This window comes from Ailuropoda melanoleuca, chromosome 2, assembly GCF_002007445.2.
Source record: "Ailuropoda melanoleuca isolate Jingjing chromosome 2, ASM200744v2, whole genome shotgun sequence".
Lineage (NCBI taxonomy): Eukaryota > Metazoa > Chordata > Mammalia > Carnivora > Ursidae > Ailuropoda > Ailuropoda melanoleuca.
The window spans coordinates 42,892,953-42,910,005 of NC_048219.1; the positions used below are offsets into that span (position 1 = coordinate 42,892,953).

The 17,053-nt window shown below is 36.7% G+C and overlaps 1 protein-coding gene across 9 annotated transcripts in view; it reads left to right on the top strand.

The window, feature by feature from the left end:
- Positions 1-17,053, top strand: part of LRRC7 (leucine rich repeat containing 7) — a 555,497-nt gene that overhangs the window by 469,157 nt on the left and 69,287 nt on the right. For 5 of the 9 annotated variants that reach the window (XM_034653683.1, XM_034653674.1, XM_034653676.1 and 2 more), the window contains 4 exons: positions 4,079-4,190; positions 4,399-4,579; positions 6,248-7,928; positions 11,846-11,986. In XM_034653683.1, coding sequence (XP_034509574.1) covers positions 4,079-4,190; positions 4,399-4,579; positions 6,248-7,928; positions 11,846-11,986 — 2,115 coding nt within the window. Of the gene's footprint in view, positions 1-4,078; positions 4,191-4,398; positions 4,580-6,247; positions 7,929-9,281; positions 11,808-11,845; positions 11,987-17,053 lie in introns of those variants that run through there. The other 4 variants (XM_034653675.1, XM_034653678.1, XM_034653682.1 and 1 more) reach the window with 3 other exon arrangements.

Below are 17,053 nucleotides of genomic sequence, written 5' to 3' on the forward strand. Positions count from 1 at the left end.
TAGTAGGTCTGACAACTTAGTAAATATTTATGCCCTGCCTAGAGGTCATTTGAAAAATAATACACACAAATTGAAAGGGAAAATAATAGTTTTATCTCATGCCTAAATAACAAAACTACCTATTAATGAAATGTGTGTACCTGTGGGACACCACTTATCTTCTCAAGCCTTGGAATCATATCAGATGCTACAATTCTGTTTCACATTGATTTTCAAATAGCACTTGATTTTTGATCACAGCAACCACAAAAACCCAGCTTCACAAAAATTGTATCAAAAGGAAAGTGCAATCTAATATTGAAACTGAGAGCCACCAATTCACGCAGTAACTGACTGATGTCAGGTATTGCTTTGTTTCCCTCAAATATTTAAAAAAACCCATGTATCCCTGTGAATTAACAACAGCACCACAGGTAACTTGGAGCACAGTTTGGGAACAAGAGGAAGTGCTTTCAAGTCTAGCAGACATTAATTCAAATCTTGAATCTACCTTCTTACCGATTTTGTGACCTTGACAAGTCATTGAAAACTTTCTGAGCTTTGCTTTCTATATCTTTAGAAGTACAGGTAACAATAATATTTAGAGTTTTGTGGAGATGAAATCAGATGAAAACAAGTATTTTTATATAGCTGCAAGCACAGTTCTTGGCAAAGAGGAAGGCTACAGTAAATGATAATTCCTTTCCCTTCCACAAGAGAGTGATGTGCTAATCCTGCCCATCTGCTTTTAATCCTTTCATAGGCCACTACCCTGCATTTCAGAAAACTTCTCACTGGATACCTGTTCATTCTGTCCACCATGTTCATAAAGGTTCTGGACTTTTTCCTTTGTTAGGAGACTCCGCCCAATTTCCTTCTATAGAGGAAACACATCTATCTCTTGGTAATAGAGAGTAGTCAATTACCCTTGAAAATATCCTTAAATGTTTTTATTAATACCAGACCTGGACTCTTGAAAGCTCAGGCACAAGTTTTTCCCCCCTCTCTCTTCTACCTTAGGCTCCCTTTCCCTACAGTAGCCGCTGAGATTTAGTTTGAATGACACGAGGTCAATGGGTTAAAGAAAAAAGAGATTCTACCTTTTCTTTTGCCCCCTCTTCTGTCTCCTTGCCAGAAGCAAATATGGTTCAATGTGCTTAAAATGGGACCCTCATTGTATTTGATTCCTGACCAATAACTTCCATTACCTTCACCATAGAAGCAGTCCCCAAAGCTTCACCCACTTTTCCAACATGAACTTGATTCCTCCAGCCTCTATAACAGAATTTATAGAGACAAAATCAATGATTAATTTGTTTTGTTGGACAGTTAACTTGTTCTGTAAAGTCCAGTTGAGAGGTGAGCTTTTCTTAGGGTAGACAATATAGCATACATAGTATCGAACAGAAGGCCTTCCAGTAGCACAGATCACAGTTCAAATCTCAGCTCTACCACTCACTGAGTTTCTGACTTGGAATTACGACTTTACCTCTCCCCATGTCCTTAACTGTAAAACAAAGATGATGATATTAAATAACTTAAAAATAATAAGTAATGGTAAAAAACTAGGTTATCAACTAAGTAATTAACAGAGATGATACAGATAAAGTGTTCAGCATGTAGCACAGTAGCAGATATGTAATAGATTCTCCATAACTGATGACATCATGAGCTTCGCCTAATCATCGTCATCATTATTATCATTTTGCTCGTAAAGATAAGTGAGTCTAACTGGATCAGTGGGAATTCGCTGTTCGTACTTCAGTAATGTTAATCCTTCTAGGTGGAGGGCCACAGAACTCTGGTGAAAAGGTGCAACCTCATGATTAGCTGATATCATAGTCTCTTCCTAGTCACTAGAGCTCCTTTTGATTCGAAGTAGAAATTCTTGAGCAGAACCAGAGACTTGAATCTGAGTCATACCATAGCTACCATGCCAAGCTCCAGCCACATTCTTGGGATACAAATTTGAAAATTTGATCTATACATGCAAGATTATTTGCATACTGAATGTATAACTCATAAGGAAAACAAAATAATGAAACCCTTAATTATATTTACATTTCTATGCTTGCACAACTCTTTGGTTTCTTTTGTTGACTAAAACAAAATTCCTGTACTTCAGTATCAGGCATCATAAAAATACTTCCTTTTTAAAGTATTATTTCAACAAATAAGTTACATTTAGATTCATAGAATGTTAGTACTAGACAGAAAAGTGCATTAATTCCTATCATCTATTACCTTCATTTTACTGATGAATTGAGTAAGGTAGAGAGGTACACTGACTTGCCCAGGATAACCGGATTAATAAATGATAAAGCAGGAATGGAATAGAAATATGCCACCTTGTAATTGAATATTTTTTGATAAGCCTTAACATATTTTATGACTTTTCATGGTACTATTTCTCAAACTTGTGTCTGCTTCTACTTATTAATTTCTACAAAGATGTGTAAAGCCTTTTACTCTCTATTCTGTCACCTTCAAACTTTATCATAATACCTTGAAATAGTTTTCAAAATCCATGAAAACACAGATTTCCCTCTTCATCTCCAGAATTTCCATCAATCCCACTCTCTTTCCTATCTCTCTTCAAATCTGGAACAGGATTTTAAAAGTCTTTAATGTGCTCAGAGTTGAGTTCACTAGAAGGCAGCATAATATAAGGGAAGATTATTGGACAGGAACCTGAGAATCCTGCCTCTATGCTGAATCTTGGTCTCGTTATCTCTGTAAGCATGGACCTCTTTGATTCTCAAAATTCACTTGTAGGAAGTGGAAGGTTTGACTAGAGTATTTTCTTAAATAATTAACAAATATCAGATATTTGCCCAGGTTTTTCACAGGCAAATATTCTCATACAAACCTAACCAAAACCAAACCAAAAAATTGAACTTAAGCCAGAAGTTAAAGAAATGGCTGTTTCTTTGCAATACCCAAAGACTTGAGCCTGTCACTCACTATGTGGGGCATTAAAATATATAAGAGTGTCTGTCTGTTACCAATTAGTTATAAGGTGGAACAAATTTCATTTACTGTATTTTTGTGCTCAAGTATTTTCTTTCTTTGATTTAACAAAATATTTCTAAATGTGTTGCATTAATGTTTTAAAGTAATAAGTATTAATTAATGAGAAAACTGAAAAACACTGAAAATTATTTTTTGAATTCAAATTAACCTAAGGTTTAAGAAAAAAAAAAAAAGACATAAAGATAACTGCCATGCATAAATATATATCACTACCTCCCTGTGGGCATAGACAAGATATTTTTATAGTATAAGAAAGTGAAAATTTGGTATTTTACCTTCCTCAATGCTCTCTCACTATCTGCTTAACTGGAAATAATAATTTTAATTTTAATTACAGAAGTTTAAAATTCACGGGCTTTTTTAACATGCTCATTTGTCTTTATAAAGTTATATTCTCATACCAGTGTTGCTCATTACACTCAATGAATGGATTTAGAATGAAGATTAGCAAGCTAGATTAATCACGAGAAAACTAGAAATCTTGCGAAGAAGTCATGATAGAACTAAAGAAATTGAGATAAGATCACTTGGGAAACAGTAGGAGTTACGAGGGGGATTGGCAATAAAAGCAGGATTTAAAGGAACCAGTTGTGCATGAGCAGGGCTGAGGATGCAAAGAAATTTAGTTGGTCAGTGATGGACTTTCCTCTTAGAACTCTTAAGGGAAATTCCCCCCCTTAAATTTTTATATATATATATATATAATNTTTAGTCCTGTGTTATAAATAAGATGTATCTCATCTCCCCCACTAGATGGTAAATCTCCAAGGGACATGGGTGACATTTTGTCTTTCTTTGGAAACTCTACAGTTCTTTGCACAGTGCCAGGTATATAAACAGGCATTCAAAAAACGTCTGATGAACAAATGGACTCATTTAAATTAGAAAAACAAAACATTTTAGTACTTACCTCAGAGAAACATATGATTCACTTCTCCCAGTGCTCCACAGTGACTTATATTCTAGAGCCCCATCTTTAAATCTGAACCAAATAAAGCTATTGCCATCTTGGTTAACCAATGTTTAAATGTTTACTTTCCTTGTCCTATATTATTATATCTCTCAGGATTCTTTTGTTCATCCAGCTAATGAAATGAGGATTGGGGAACTTCACCCTTCATTAGCTGAGACCCCTCTGTACCCACCCAAACTTGTTCTGCTAGGGAAGGACAAAAAAGGTAACACTGTGACCCTGACGTGGAAAATATGCCACAAATGCATGTGCATGATGAATCACCAGTTGTAACTTATGCTACACCATAGTCTATAGAAATATTTTACAAATATATATTCCTAACATCATTATGCTGTTTTTCATACTTGCTTTTCTGTGTTTATTATTGCCAGTGTTCATAGCATTATAACATTTTCCCCTTTACGTTTCAGAATCAACTGATGAGTCTGAAGTTGACAAAACTCACTGTCTGAATAACAGTGTTTCCTCAGGCACTTACTCCGACTACTCGCCTTCCCAGGCTTCCTCAGGATCCTCTAACACCCGGGTTAAAGTGGGGTCCTTGCAGACAACAGCTAAAGATGCAGTACATAATTCTTTATGGGGTAACAGGTGTGTTTAGAATTCCCTTTTTTCTGTTCCCAAGTGCTTACTTTCAGCAACTTCTTTTAAAAAAATGGGATCCTAATTTTTGAATTGTATTCAGCACATGAATGGTATAGAAGACAGACGGAAGGGGCAGGTAAGCAAACACAGTCCCCGGGGATTTCCGGGAGAGGATGAATCCATTTTATACAGCAAAACCATTGTTTAAGGGAGAGATGGTAGGAGATTATCAGGCTGAGATAATAGGAACAGAAATTTTAAAAATCAGAACCCAAAAATCCGGTTTGCCCAATACCTATTTATGGCACATATGGGCATTTCACTATCCCAAATGGGGTTATGGGTTAAACTAAGATGCATGGAAAGCACTTGTGTGCCTAGTACAAAGTAATTATTTAATAAAATTGTCATTGCTATTGTCATCATCATTGTCATCATCATCATTTTATCACCACCTGGAAAAGTTAGGATGTAAGCAGAAGTATTTCATCTTTCCAAAATGGTTCCTACTCTATATTACTTCCATTTTACAGATAAAAAATCAAAAGCCAAAGAGCACAGTAAAGGGACTCAGTGAGGTAGTAATTACCCAGTTCTGATTCTCTTGTTTTGTACCTTGTTTTACAGTAAAAACAGCAAATACAAATCATCACATGATGTAGGTAGTAGTGGTTATTACTCATATTTTACTGATAATATCAGTGCTGTTAGCAATATATTCTTTGGTAATTAGTGGTAACTATTTCTACCTATCAGTGCCCATGATAAAAATCTTAACTCTTTCAGTTTGTAAGTTCATTATTTGTGATACAAGCTGAGATCAATGAGGTACTTTGGAAGGTTCCTTCTAAATGTACCATTTTTCAATTAGCAAAAGCACTTAAAAGTCATTCTCTTACTGATAAAAAATATATCATTCAATGTTATTGGTGTGCAAATGGTTTAGAATAGACCTAGAAAAATGAGCATCTTTTAGAAATGCTCCAGTTACTGGTGTAAACAAGCCAATGACCAAAAGTCATAATATAATATAATTTATATTCTAGGAAAACATGTTCCCTATACAATGAATTTAGTGTTTTCAATACCTGGCCTTCAAATAAATGTTATCTGAAGACAATTTGGGTTCATTAGATTTATCAAGTATTCATAAGAAAGGTCCTCTCGACCAATAGTTTAGAAAGGTACTGAATCAGAAATTCCAGGTGTGAGGACCAAGAATCAGATGATTTTAATTATCAGACAAGTGTCAGGACCATTACTGAAGACCTATCTATTTCTTTCATTCATTTAATCATCCAACAAATATGTATTTTAATGCCTACTAAATGCCAGGCACTATGCTAGGCCTGAAGAGAAAAAAAAAAAAAACCTCTGCCCTCATGAGTTTACATTCTAGCAGAGGACACACAACAATGCACAATAAATAAAATAGGTAAGTAAATGATATAATATGTTAGAAGGTGATGATTTCAAGGAGGAAATAAAAGAGCAAGGTAAAGGGGTGGATTTGGGGGGGACATGAAATAACAATGCCATCTTAATCGTAAGTAAGGTGTGGATGAATGATCCGTTAAACAAAGGATTGTGGCGTTCTTGGCTGCTAGTTTCTCTTTCTGGCAAAGACCCAGCTCTTCCTCATTTTCATATTTCTTCTTCCCACTGTCTTCACAGGATTGCACAATCTTTCCCACAGCCTCTTGATTCAAAGCCATTACTCAGCCAGCGGGAGGCTGTTCCCCCAGGGAATCTACCACAGCGTCCTGACCGGCTGCCAATGAGTGACGCCTTCACTGACAACTGGACTGATGGTTCACATTATGATAACACAGGGTTTGTTGCAGAGGAGACCACAGGCGAGAATGCCAACAACAATCCTCTCTTAAGTTCGAAATCTAGAAGCACGTCTTCTCACGGACGCAGGCCGTTGATTAGGCAGGATAGGATTGTTGGTGTTCCCCTGGAACTTGAGCAGTCTACACACAGACACACACCAGAAACAGAAGTGCCTCCTTCCAATCCTTGGCAGAATTGGACCAGAACCCCTAGTCCTTTTGAAGACAGGACCGCTTTCCCTTCCAAATTAGAGACAACCCCCACCACCAGCCCATTACCTGAAAGGAAAGAACATATGAAAGAATCTGCTGAAATACCTAGTCCTTTCTCTCCAGGAGTACCATGGGAGTATCACGACTCCAATCCCAACAGGAGTCTTAGCAATGTCTTTTCTCAGATCCACTGCCGCCCAGAATCTTCTAAAGGTGTTATTTCCATTAGCAAAAGCACAGAGAGGCTTTCCCCACTCATGAAAGATATCAAGTCCAATAAATTCAAAAAGTCACAGAGTATCGATGAGATTGACATTGGTACATACAAGGTGTATAATATACCATTAGAAAACTATGCTTCTGGGAGTGATCACTTAGGAAGCCATGAACGGCCAGACAAAATGTTGGGACCAGAGCATGGTATGTCCAGTATGTCTCGAAGCCAGTCAGTCCCAATGCTGGATGATGAGATGCTCACTTACGGAAGTAGTAAAGGGCCACAGCAACAAAAAGCTTCCATGACCAAAAAAGTCTATCAGTTTGACCAAAGCTTCAATCCCCAAGGAGCAGTGGAAGTGAAAGCCGAAAAGAGGATACCGCCCCCCTTTCAACACAATTCTGAGTATGTGCAACAGCCCAGCAAAAACATCGCCAAGGATTTGGTTAGTCCCAGAGCTTACAGAGGATACCCACCAATGGAGCAGATGTTTTCATTTTCTCAGCCATCTGTTAATGAGGATGCTGTGGTGAATGCCCAGTTTGCAAGCCAAGGCGCCAGGGCAGGCTTCTTGAGAAGAGCCGACTCCCTGGCGAGCTCCACAGAAATGGCCATGTTTAGAAGGGTCAGTGAACCTCATGAGCTGCCTCCGAGTGATAGGTACGGCAGACCTCCGTATAGGGGAGGTCTGGATCGCCAAAGCAGCGTTTCAGTGACTGAGTCCCAGTTCCTGAAAAGGAATGGCAGGTATGAAGATGAACACCCTTCATATCAAGAAGTGAAAGCTCAGGCGGGAAGTTTTCCAGTTAAAAACCTTACCCAAAGGAGGCCATTGTCTGCAAGAAGCTACAGTACAGAGAGTTACGGTGCCTCCCAAACCAGGCCAGTTTCAGCTAGGCCTACTATGGCAGCTCTTTTGGAAAAAATACCATCTGACTATAACTTGGGTAACTATGGTGACAAGCCATCAGATAACAGTGATATAAAGACGAGGCCCACTCCTGTGAAGGGAGAGGAGAGCTGTGGTAAAATGCCTGCAGACTGGAGACAACAGCTGCTTAGACATATAGAAGCTAGAAGGTTAGACAGGGTATGTCTGGCATTTCTCTGTAAGAATATCCCTCCTGCCTTTAGTTTTACTTTATTGGCATTTCTAAGCACATGTAGTGAAGCATGAACTACATGAATGAATAGATGATCAGCATTTTATTTATCTCTTACTGTGGGGAAATTGATCATAATAGTTTCTCATGGATATTGTTTAATGCTCTTCGAGAGTCCATAACCTGTAGGTGAATGATTTATCAAATCTAGCCTAAATATTGTTAGTAAGAAAGAATTTGACTCGATTATATGGGATGGTGCTTCAATTGCTTTCTAGCCATTAAGGCGGAATGCCTCTCCTAGGACACAGAACTGTTCTCTAGCAACCTAAAGAGTATGATTTTTATTGAATCTATAAAAAGTGAGTATTTTGTCCCTTTCTGCACAGACTCACTTATAATAAAGTCAGGCCTAATTTGTTTATAAAATTTGCATACAGTTACTGCTATGGGACTACTAAAGTTATTATTTCTAATGAGCAATAATCTTCCCAGCAAGAAACAGAAAAATAAAATAAGCAGAGATTGAATGCCCTCCTACATATTACTTTACCTAATAAAAAATCCTGCCATTTAGAATGTTGATTTTTATACAAAAAGAAATGTTTAAATTCTAATCATACTATAGGCAACAAAAATAGATGAGGTCTTCATGAAGACTACAAAGATACAAATTAATGTGTATATTACAACCAAAAAAAGAAAATTAATACCAATGCAGTTACAAACTGAATGACAATACAGCATGGAATGCACAGTGACTGAGGAGGGTAAAAAAAAAAAAAAGAAAATATATATATATATATTGCTTTAAAGCCTAGAATTACTTTTGTTGCCTATTCGTATCTCCTTAAGAGAAATCTAAGATTTCATTTTCTAGAACTATGATCAATTGACCATTATCACTGAATGTACTTTGTGGCTTTAATATAGAGGGCTTTGTGTGCTCTGCACTGACCTTAGAATCTTAAAGTCTTTTTTGTGAAAACAGGGCCTTTTGCTCTCATTTTCTAGGGTTTAAATACCTAGTGTAAATTAGGGATCTGGGTAATAATATACCGTTAGAAAGTTTCACTCAATAGTTTTATTGTTTTATTTGGTGTCCTGTTAAAAGCACAGGCCACTGCATTTATTATATATTTCCTTAATATTGAATTTTGTGTTTTCAGGTATACTCTTTTTAAATAATTATATTGTTTGTAGGTCGTGTCTACATGACAAGAAAACAATTATTTTTAGGGACAAGCGAACTAATAAATGTGGGTGTGGGTGTCAGTTTTTCAATGTGGAAATTGGTTCTGCCTTGCAAAGTATTTCATCAGAATGTCTGTTTCAAATAGGTGTGCTCAGTCCCATTGAAGGGAGCCTCATCAAAGCCTCATGACTGGCTGTCAGTGGGAGACACCTGGTCAGTTGTCACCATGCCTTACCTCAACTTATACCCTCCATGTAGACAGATAATTGGAGGGCGAAAATATTGGGGCCAAATAATACAGTACAGTTTGGGAACTCTGGCCTCGTGTAGACACGACCATACGTAACAGGGTAAGATGAACTAGTCAAGAAAGGTTGTGAGAAGCTTTTCGGAGCATACGTACAATGACTAGTAATTTGAGGCAACAGAGGAGTGAGTGAAAACAAAACATGGAAAAGAAGGCAAAATGCTAAGCCTTTGGTACCACCGTTTATTTACTGGTTCTCAGATAAATGGTTCCTCTCCTTTGATCGGAGCTACTCTTCTAGCTGGAGCAGGAATTTGGAGAGAGGAAAATAGGACCGGGGGAGGGGGATTTGGATCGGCAGAAGTCTGTGAGCCCTGCCTGGCCCAGATCCAGAAAACCAAAAGTAAACTCATGTGTGTTTCCTATTGCTGTGACAACACCTTCCTTTTTAATTAGTTTCCATGCTTCCCCTCTTCGTTTATAATTCCCGCAGTCTGTCTTTCATTTTCCAGAGCAATTTCAGTGTATATTCCATAGCTCCTTATTGAATTCTAAGAAATTAGGTTACCTGAGAGTATTGCTTCAAGCCACTAGATCCTGAAATTTGTCCTCTTGTTTTCTCCAAGGAACATTTCTTCCCGCCTCGCAGTTGCATGACTGAGCTATTCAGGCTGTATCTTACTTAGAACTTCCCAGGCACTCAAAAAGATAAATTCAGAGTACCAAAGCACAGACTTTTTATGTAAGACTAGTTTTGACATAGCTGTGCTTCTTAACATAGTGTTCAAAGTCAGACTGCTCCAGAGAAACACTGTGTTTCCTTCCCTGTGAAATTTATTTGAGGATTTAAACCAGAAATCAAATAGTTACACTAGAAACTACAAGATCTTTGTCCATTCTTCATAAGAGAGAACTGCCCAGAGGCCTGGACATTGGATAAGCTTAACAGCCCGAGATAACATTGGTTAAAGATATTGCCTGGTGCTGACCTTGGAGAGGCAGCTCCAAGTACTGTCGTAGATAAAAGATCCTGTTTTCTCCTGTAGTCTAACCTCAAGGCTCATGATTCCACCACAGAGCCCCACTGTGACTGAGAGAATTTAAACATGAACCCATATGTCCCACACTGCTACCCTTCTACAGGAGCAAAGAGGGCACTGAGTGGAATAATTTTAAACCTTAAGGAATCATTCAAGTGCTAGATTGAAATGTTCGGTGTCCTTTTCTTCTTTGGCATGGTGACAATGAAGAATCACTGGATGAAATAATCAAGGATCCATAACAAATATGATTGGTAGACAAGCACACCATCAGGAGGATAATTGTTTTTTAGTTGAGTTCAGTGAAACTGATGCTAAAAATCATTACTTCGCAAACAACGCCCTCAGAATACTATAGCTGCCTCCTGTTATTGTTCAGTAAGACTCAGTTTTTAAAAAATTTACGAAGTTAACTTGTGTAGATTTTTTTTTCCGAAATAAGAGAATTGCTTTAAAGGGCCAAATACTGTCAATTATTATCTTTTTATGAGAGGTGGAAAGTGGAGATTGTACTAATGGAAACTATTTGATGATGGGACATACAAAATGTTTTAATTTAAATGAAGTTCTGTACAAGAAAAATTAACTAGCTCTCAGACCCTTGGAATAATCTGAGATGCACCTGTCGAAGGATAGCCACAATGCAGACATCACCAGAGTGCTCTCTAAGTATTTAAGTATATTAGATAAGTAGCCTTAATAGCTCAAATTATAATTCCTTTAGTTTCATTATCAAATTTCTCCAGTTCAAAATGTAATTTTTAAGAAACAAAAAAAAATTCAGAAACTTTGGATCCACATACAATTTCTTTGACTGGTTTAATTAAATTCATCAGTCAATTCAGTTAGCCAATAGGTTGAATGATTTTTTTTTGAACAGCTCTTTTTCTGAGTTGCTGTAATTATGTCTGTAGAGTGAGCGATAAAGGACACTGATTTTGGCTTTAATGTTGTAGTGCCTTCGTTTTAGGGCAGAATTAGAAGCTGGTATTTGTCTTTTGAATGTGTTTATCTCACAATGTGAAAGAAGCCATGAGATTTGGAGCTGGCAGATTTTGATTAAGATCTCACTGTTGGAATTTTTTTTTTTTAACTAATAGACTACCACAGACGAAAAACATTTGTCCAAAGTCACGACAGTCATGATCTATAAGAGATAGGTTTTATGCCCTTCAGTTAGCGGCAAATGTAAAACAGAATGTATCCTTGCTTTTTGTCTTTTCCGTAGTTTTGGATGGTACTCATTATGTGCATAACTAACACTGTTGACTGTATGCTTCTGTCTGATCAAGTGCATGTTTAAAAGAAAGTTACTGTTTGCCCGCTTAAAGTTAAATGTTATAAATTTAAACATGTTCATGTAATAATCAGTTTGTTGAGCATGTGTTCACACCCTGTCACATGATTATTTCCTCTACTCAGAATGCTGCTTACAAACACAACACAGTTAACCTTGGCATGCTGCCCTATGGAGGTATTTCAGCAATGCATGCAGGCAGAAGCATGACTTTAAACTTGCAGACTAAGTCTAAATTTGATCTACAAGAACTACCTCTTCAGAAAGTAAGTATGGACTGCCTTACATGTGTCAGCATACCAAAGCCAATTAATGTTGTTTGTTCACTTAATGTGTTTAGGCTGTACATACAACCCTGCTTATAGACTCTTCCGAGTCCAAAAAGCACTAGGGCAAATAACGTAGAGCCCGAACTCTTAGCTGCTAAACGAATATTCGGAGCTAGAATAATTCTCACGTTCCTGCTTAACAGCTTTGCTTTTTGGATTGAGCAGGTACATGGCTTTTTGAGTTGCTTTAAAGCTCATTTTCTTCTTACTCATTTTTTTTTCTTTTATTCTTTGTTTTCCCTTCTTTTGTGTGTGTGTAGATATATAAACATGTATTTTTTAAACGTTTTTGGAGATAGCCCTCTCTTCCTTGCTGATGCATTCTGAGAACAGAGCTAGAAATTATTGTTGGATTTCAGTTGATCCCTTTGGAAAAGACATAGAGACCTAAATTACAATGGAAATGAAGTGGTTGGCACTCTTAAATGCTTCTTCAGCCCATTGTCTTTGTGGAAAATATCACACAGAAATAAAACATGAGGAACAGGTTCGTGGCTTAGCTAGCAAATTGTTACTCATCCTAGACTAATGGAAGAGGAGCTTGTTAACGGGGCTTTCAATATAATTGTAGGCTCATTTGAATTGAAATATACTGGAAGAGGAAACATTTCCATTGTCGAAGGAACATTTCTGCTGTTTTATTCAGGCAACTGAGAATGCACATTTAACCTGTTTAAATTGATTAATGCCTCCGTCTTAGTTACATTTTGAGGGAGTCTAATGAGTCTTTTTCACGCAATGTTTCATTATAACTATATTATTAATGTAGTCATTACCCTAGTAAGTTTTATGAAAAAAGCAGTGCAAAGTAGGGATAACAGAATGACAGTAGCCTCCAAATACTTCTCTCATAATAAAATTAATGAACATATGGAACAAACTCCCATCCCAGCAAAATGAGGGTCAAAGACCTCAAATCCATGTTTTATTGTTAAATTAGTCTTAATAACAATTCCTAACTCTGGATAGTTTGCTTCATACTGTCAATAGAGGAATAAAACCAGAGAGACATTTATATTCACAGCTTTTTCATCACCCACAGTCACTTGGGGAGGGGGACAACTAACTAAGAACTTTTGAATGTTGAATTTGCACTGAGGAATAGATAAGACAGCATCACTTAAATAGGCCCCTCTCCTGGAAGGCTTGGCAACTGATAGAAATCAAACCCATAAACTAATAGGATGGAATTTCAAAATTTAGTGAACAGATTAGCAAGATCTTGATAGGAAGGGAGCTGTTGTTTGCACCACTTGAAATTATATGGGAAGCCCGTTATTTTGCTTAATGTTTAGCCCTATTAAACTCATCCATATATATAACAATATGGATTTATTCAGTGTCTGAAAAATGGTAATATACTTGAAATGCTGTTTCTCAATGTCTAAATTGTTCCTCAAATATCAATTTGGTACCTCTGTGTTACTATATTAACTTTCTGATCTTGTTTGGGGTACCCTAGGGAACAGATTCATTAACTATTGCTATAGCTCTAAGATAATCTATATCAGAAATATTAGAGTTCTAATATTTAGAGACTTTTCAACCTTCCTCAGTTAGACACAGAGATGACCTAAAGGAATTCTCTTTGGAAGCTACATTAAATTGCAAACAAAAAATAATTCAAGTACTGAAAGACTCCATCTTGAAATGAATTATCATCAATAATGTTATTATCCACACCAGAGAGAGAGAGAGAAGGAGAAGGCAAGGGAGAGATAAGGAATAGAGACAGGACAATTATTCCTAAAAGATTTTATGACCCCAGATTATCAGTTTAAGGCCTATAAACTTTCAGCTTTAGGCATCTGGGGCAATTTTCCTATCCTGCTGCCAGTGCAGGAACCTTCTCAGATACAGGCACTGGGTGCTTGATGTTTCAAGAATACTCCAGACACTGCTTACTCGCATGGATTCCACTCGCAGTTTCTGCCCCTTCATCTTTGCTTTTAGGCACAGCTCATCTTAAGAGTTTCTTTAATTTGAAAATGTCTTTGCTCTTTCTGCCAAGTTTTAGTCACCCTCTCTTAAAATTTTCCTTTCTTGGCTCCACTGACCATTGCTAACACGTATTATGGTTGAGGTTCAATTTCCCTGAACCCTTCTCACTGGGAAAGGAAAGAGAAAAAAATATTTTCCTTTGACTTACAAATGCATAAAAACCTATTCCAACATTTTTTGTCTTGCTACTTAAGATAATAAAAATTAGTATCAGCAATTTAAGATTTCTTTGCAGTCTCTAAATGCTTGTTAGCCATGAGAACTGCATTGAAAATACAGAGTAAGATCAATTTATAAAGAAGTATTTTCAGTAGATAAAACAGATAAAACTGTTCATTCTCCCATGAAAATACGGGAGGTCTTTTTATTTATAAAATTCCTAAATGACAATACTAGCCATCTCTAGGTAGGTGCTGTGGCAGAAAGCTCCGGATGTCCTAAGGAATCTAAATTAGCACTACATCAAAAACTTGCGATGTACTGTATGCTGGCTAACTGAATATTATAAAAAATAGTAAAATAATAAAAAATAACTAATTAATTAACTAATTAATTAATTGACATTTTCACGTATTACTACTGGTTAAGCACTGGGAACGGAGTTGCATCTATCTCTCCGGGAACATTCAGGGGCTGAAATCCACGCCCTTTCCCATACTCTGCTTAGCAAACCTTACCTCTTGCAATTAAGAGAAAGGAGTGCTTTTTCGTATTTTCTCTGTCACACAAAGGTGATATTTTTTCAGGTTGTGTACCCAGAGAGGGCACTTTTCTATGATTCTGACCTCCCCCCACCTCCATTTTGGTAACCAACATTTTGTGCTAGCTGAGGTCCTGACTCAGGGTGTCATTTGTTTTTTGATTTGAGTTTCTGTTTAGGTTACCAAACATATCTAGTTATTTTTTTATCAAATGTTTTAAACAAATTTATAATAAACTAATTAAAGGACATAGCTGTTTGTAATTGAAGATTGAATAATCTGTACTTCTGTTTACAAAGTGAATATTTATGTAGATGAAAAGAAAAGACTCTCCCGATTTTTCTGTCCTTTGAATATTTCTAATTTGTTCGTATTTATTACATGCCAGGTCAAGTATTATACATTTTTCATGGATTACAAGCTACATACAGGCTTCCTATTCTAAAAACAGTAAATTGCGTATTCTATGGTAATTTTATGAGACCTGTTAAGGTATTAACAGAATGTTAAGATATACAGCAAAATTATTTTAATATTTAATTTCCTTTAGTGTTTTTATTTATTGATGTTTATTCCAATTTCCTAAAAAATTTAATAGTACTTGTAACCAGAAACTTAATGTATATGTCATTATTAAATTATAAAATTATTAGTATTTTCTATCTATCCATCTATTCATTCATTCATTTATTCATCTATCATTTATTTACTGCCTCTCCAAAAAGCATTTAAGGCAACTTTGTATGACATTATTAATGGTTCCATGTGCTTCTTCGGATGTGTTCTGTTGTAATTGAGCTTAGTTATTGTCTTGAAATTTTATGTTATTAGAGAGAAATATAATATTGTAAAATGTCAATTCAAATTGCCATTTTTATTATCCAGATTAATGGTAGAATAAATATTTCAACAGGAGAATAAAGACTAGGATTTATTAAGAACCTACTGTGTACCTGGTACCACTAGGGACTTTAAGTATGTTTTTTCACACAACCCTCACAAACCCTCAAAGGAAGTGTTTATCTCCATTGTACAGACCAGGAAGCGAGGCTCATGTATCACACAAAGGAACTTACCTACATTCTACCATTTTCCTATTGTTACCCCTGCACCTAAAAGTAGTAGTAGGTAGAATTTGAATCTGACTCTGCCTGGCACCAGCGTCCCTGCTGTTTTTACCATACAACAAAGCCTTCTCAAATATTTATAAAACCTGACATTTTCAGAGAACATTATTCATAATTGTTGGTAAAGCTCTTTCATATACATTATTATCTCACATCATCTTCACAATAGTCCATAAAAATAGATCTTATGGGATGGAGAAAAGACTACACAGTAGAGTGTATTAACTAATCCATAACGTATCATGACCCTAATCATTCCCTGTGTGCTACAGATACAGGGCTCTCTCAGCAGAACCTAATACATGCTCATAGATACCTCACACTCTTTAAGATTCACTTGCATTTCCCGGGCACTCAGTATTTTCAAGAAATATCCTTGGTGGCAGTGAAAGGCCAAAGGCTGTGAACCCAAGGAAATCACAAATTAATCGCTCCTGCTCCTGCAGCCCCAGAGACACGTGGGGCTGGGGACGAAATTGCTGGCCTCTGCTAGCTCGTCCTCTGCAGGTGTGTGGCTGACAGTACGGTGTGATCTCCTCCACGGTGGTGAAATTGACACTTTTTTCCTTGTTCCTTTCTTTTTAACTTCTACCACCATAATATCATACCATAGCACCTACTGCTTATTGGCTTATTGGAACAGACACTAATAAATTACAATTTCAGGCTAAGGGAAGTTGAAATTATGGAAATATATGTATTAAATAATCTTTTCATAGGATTTTGCCTGGAAGAAGATGGCCTCGCTATCTGTTTTATCAGTTGATACTCATCGCACTATCTTTGGGATTAGAGAAATTTGGGTAGAAATGTGTGCACCTAAATTATTTTTGAATTTCTAATGTCCTTTCATACTGCATCTATGCAGATGAATTGGGATCAAATAGTACCAACACTGGCTATGTTTTTATTCACCCTAGTCCCAAGGGTTACTTACTTAAGTCCATTTATTTTTTCCACTGAAAGCAAACAAGATTTATGCAGCACCTTGGGTCAACTTAGGCCTATAGCTTCTATTGATTCTGCTGCATTTATTATTGGCTACCTATCACTCAAGAAAGATGCACTTATCTTTCTAATTATGAAAAAAACCTCCAGCCTGTAAATCCACATAAATCCTCATGGACAATGGTTAAAATTACCAAAATAATGCTGTTAGTACTCATACAGACACT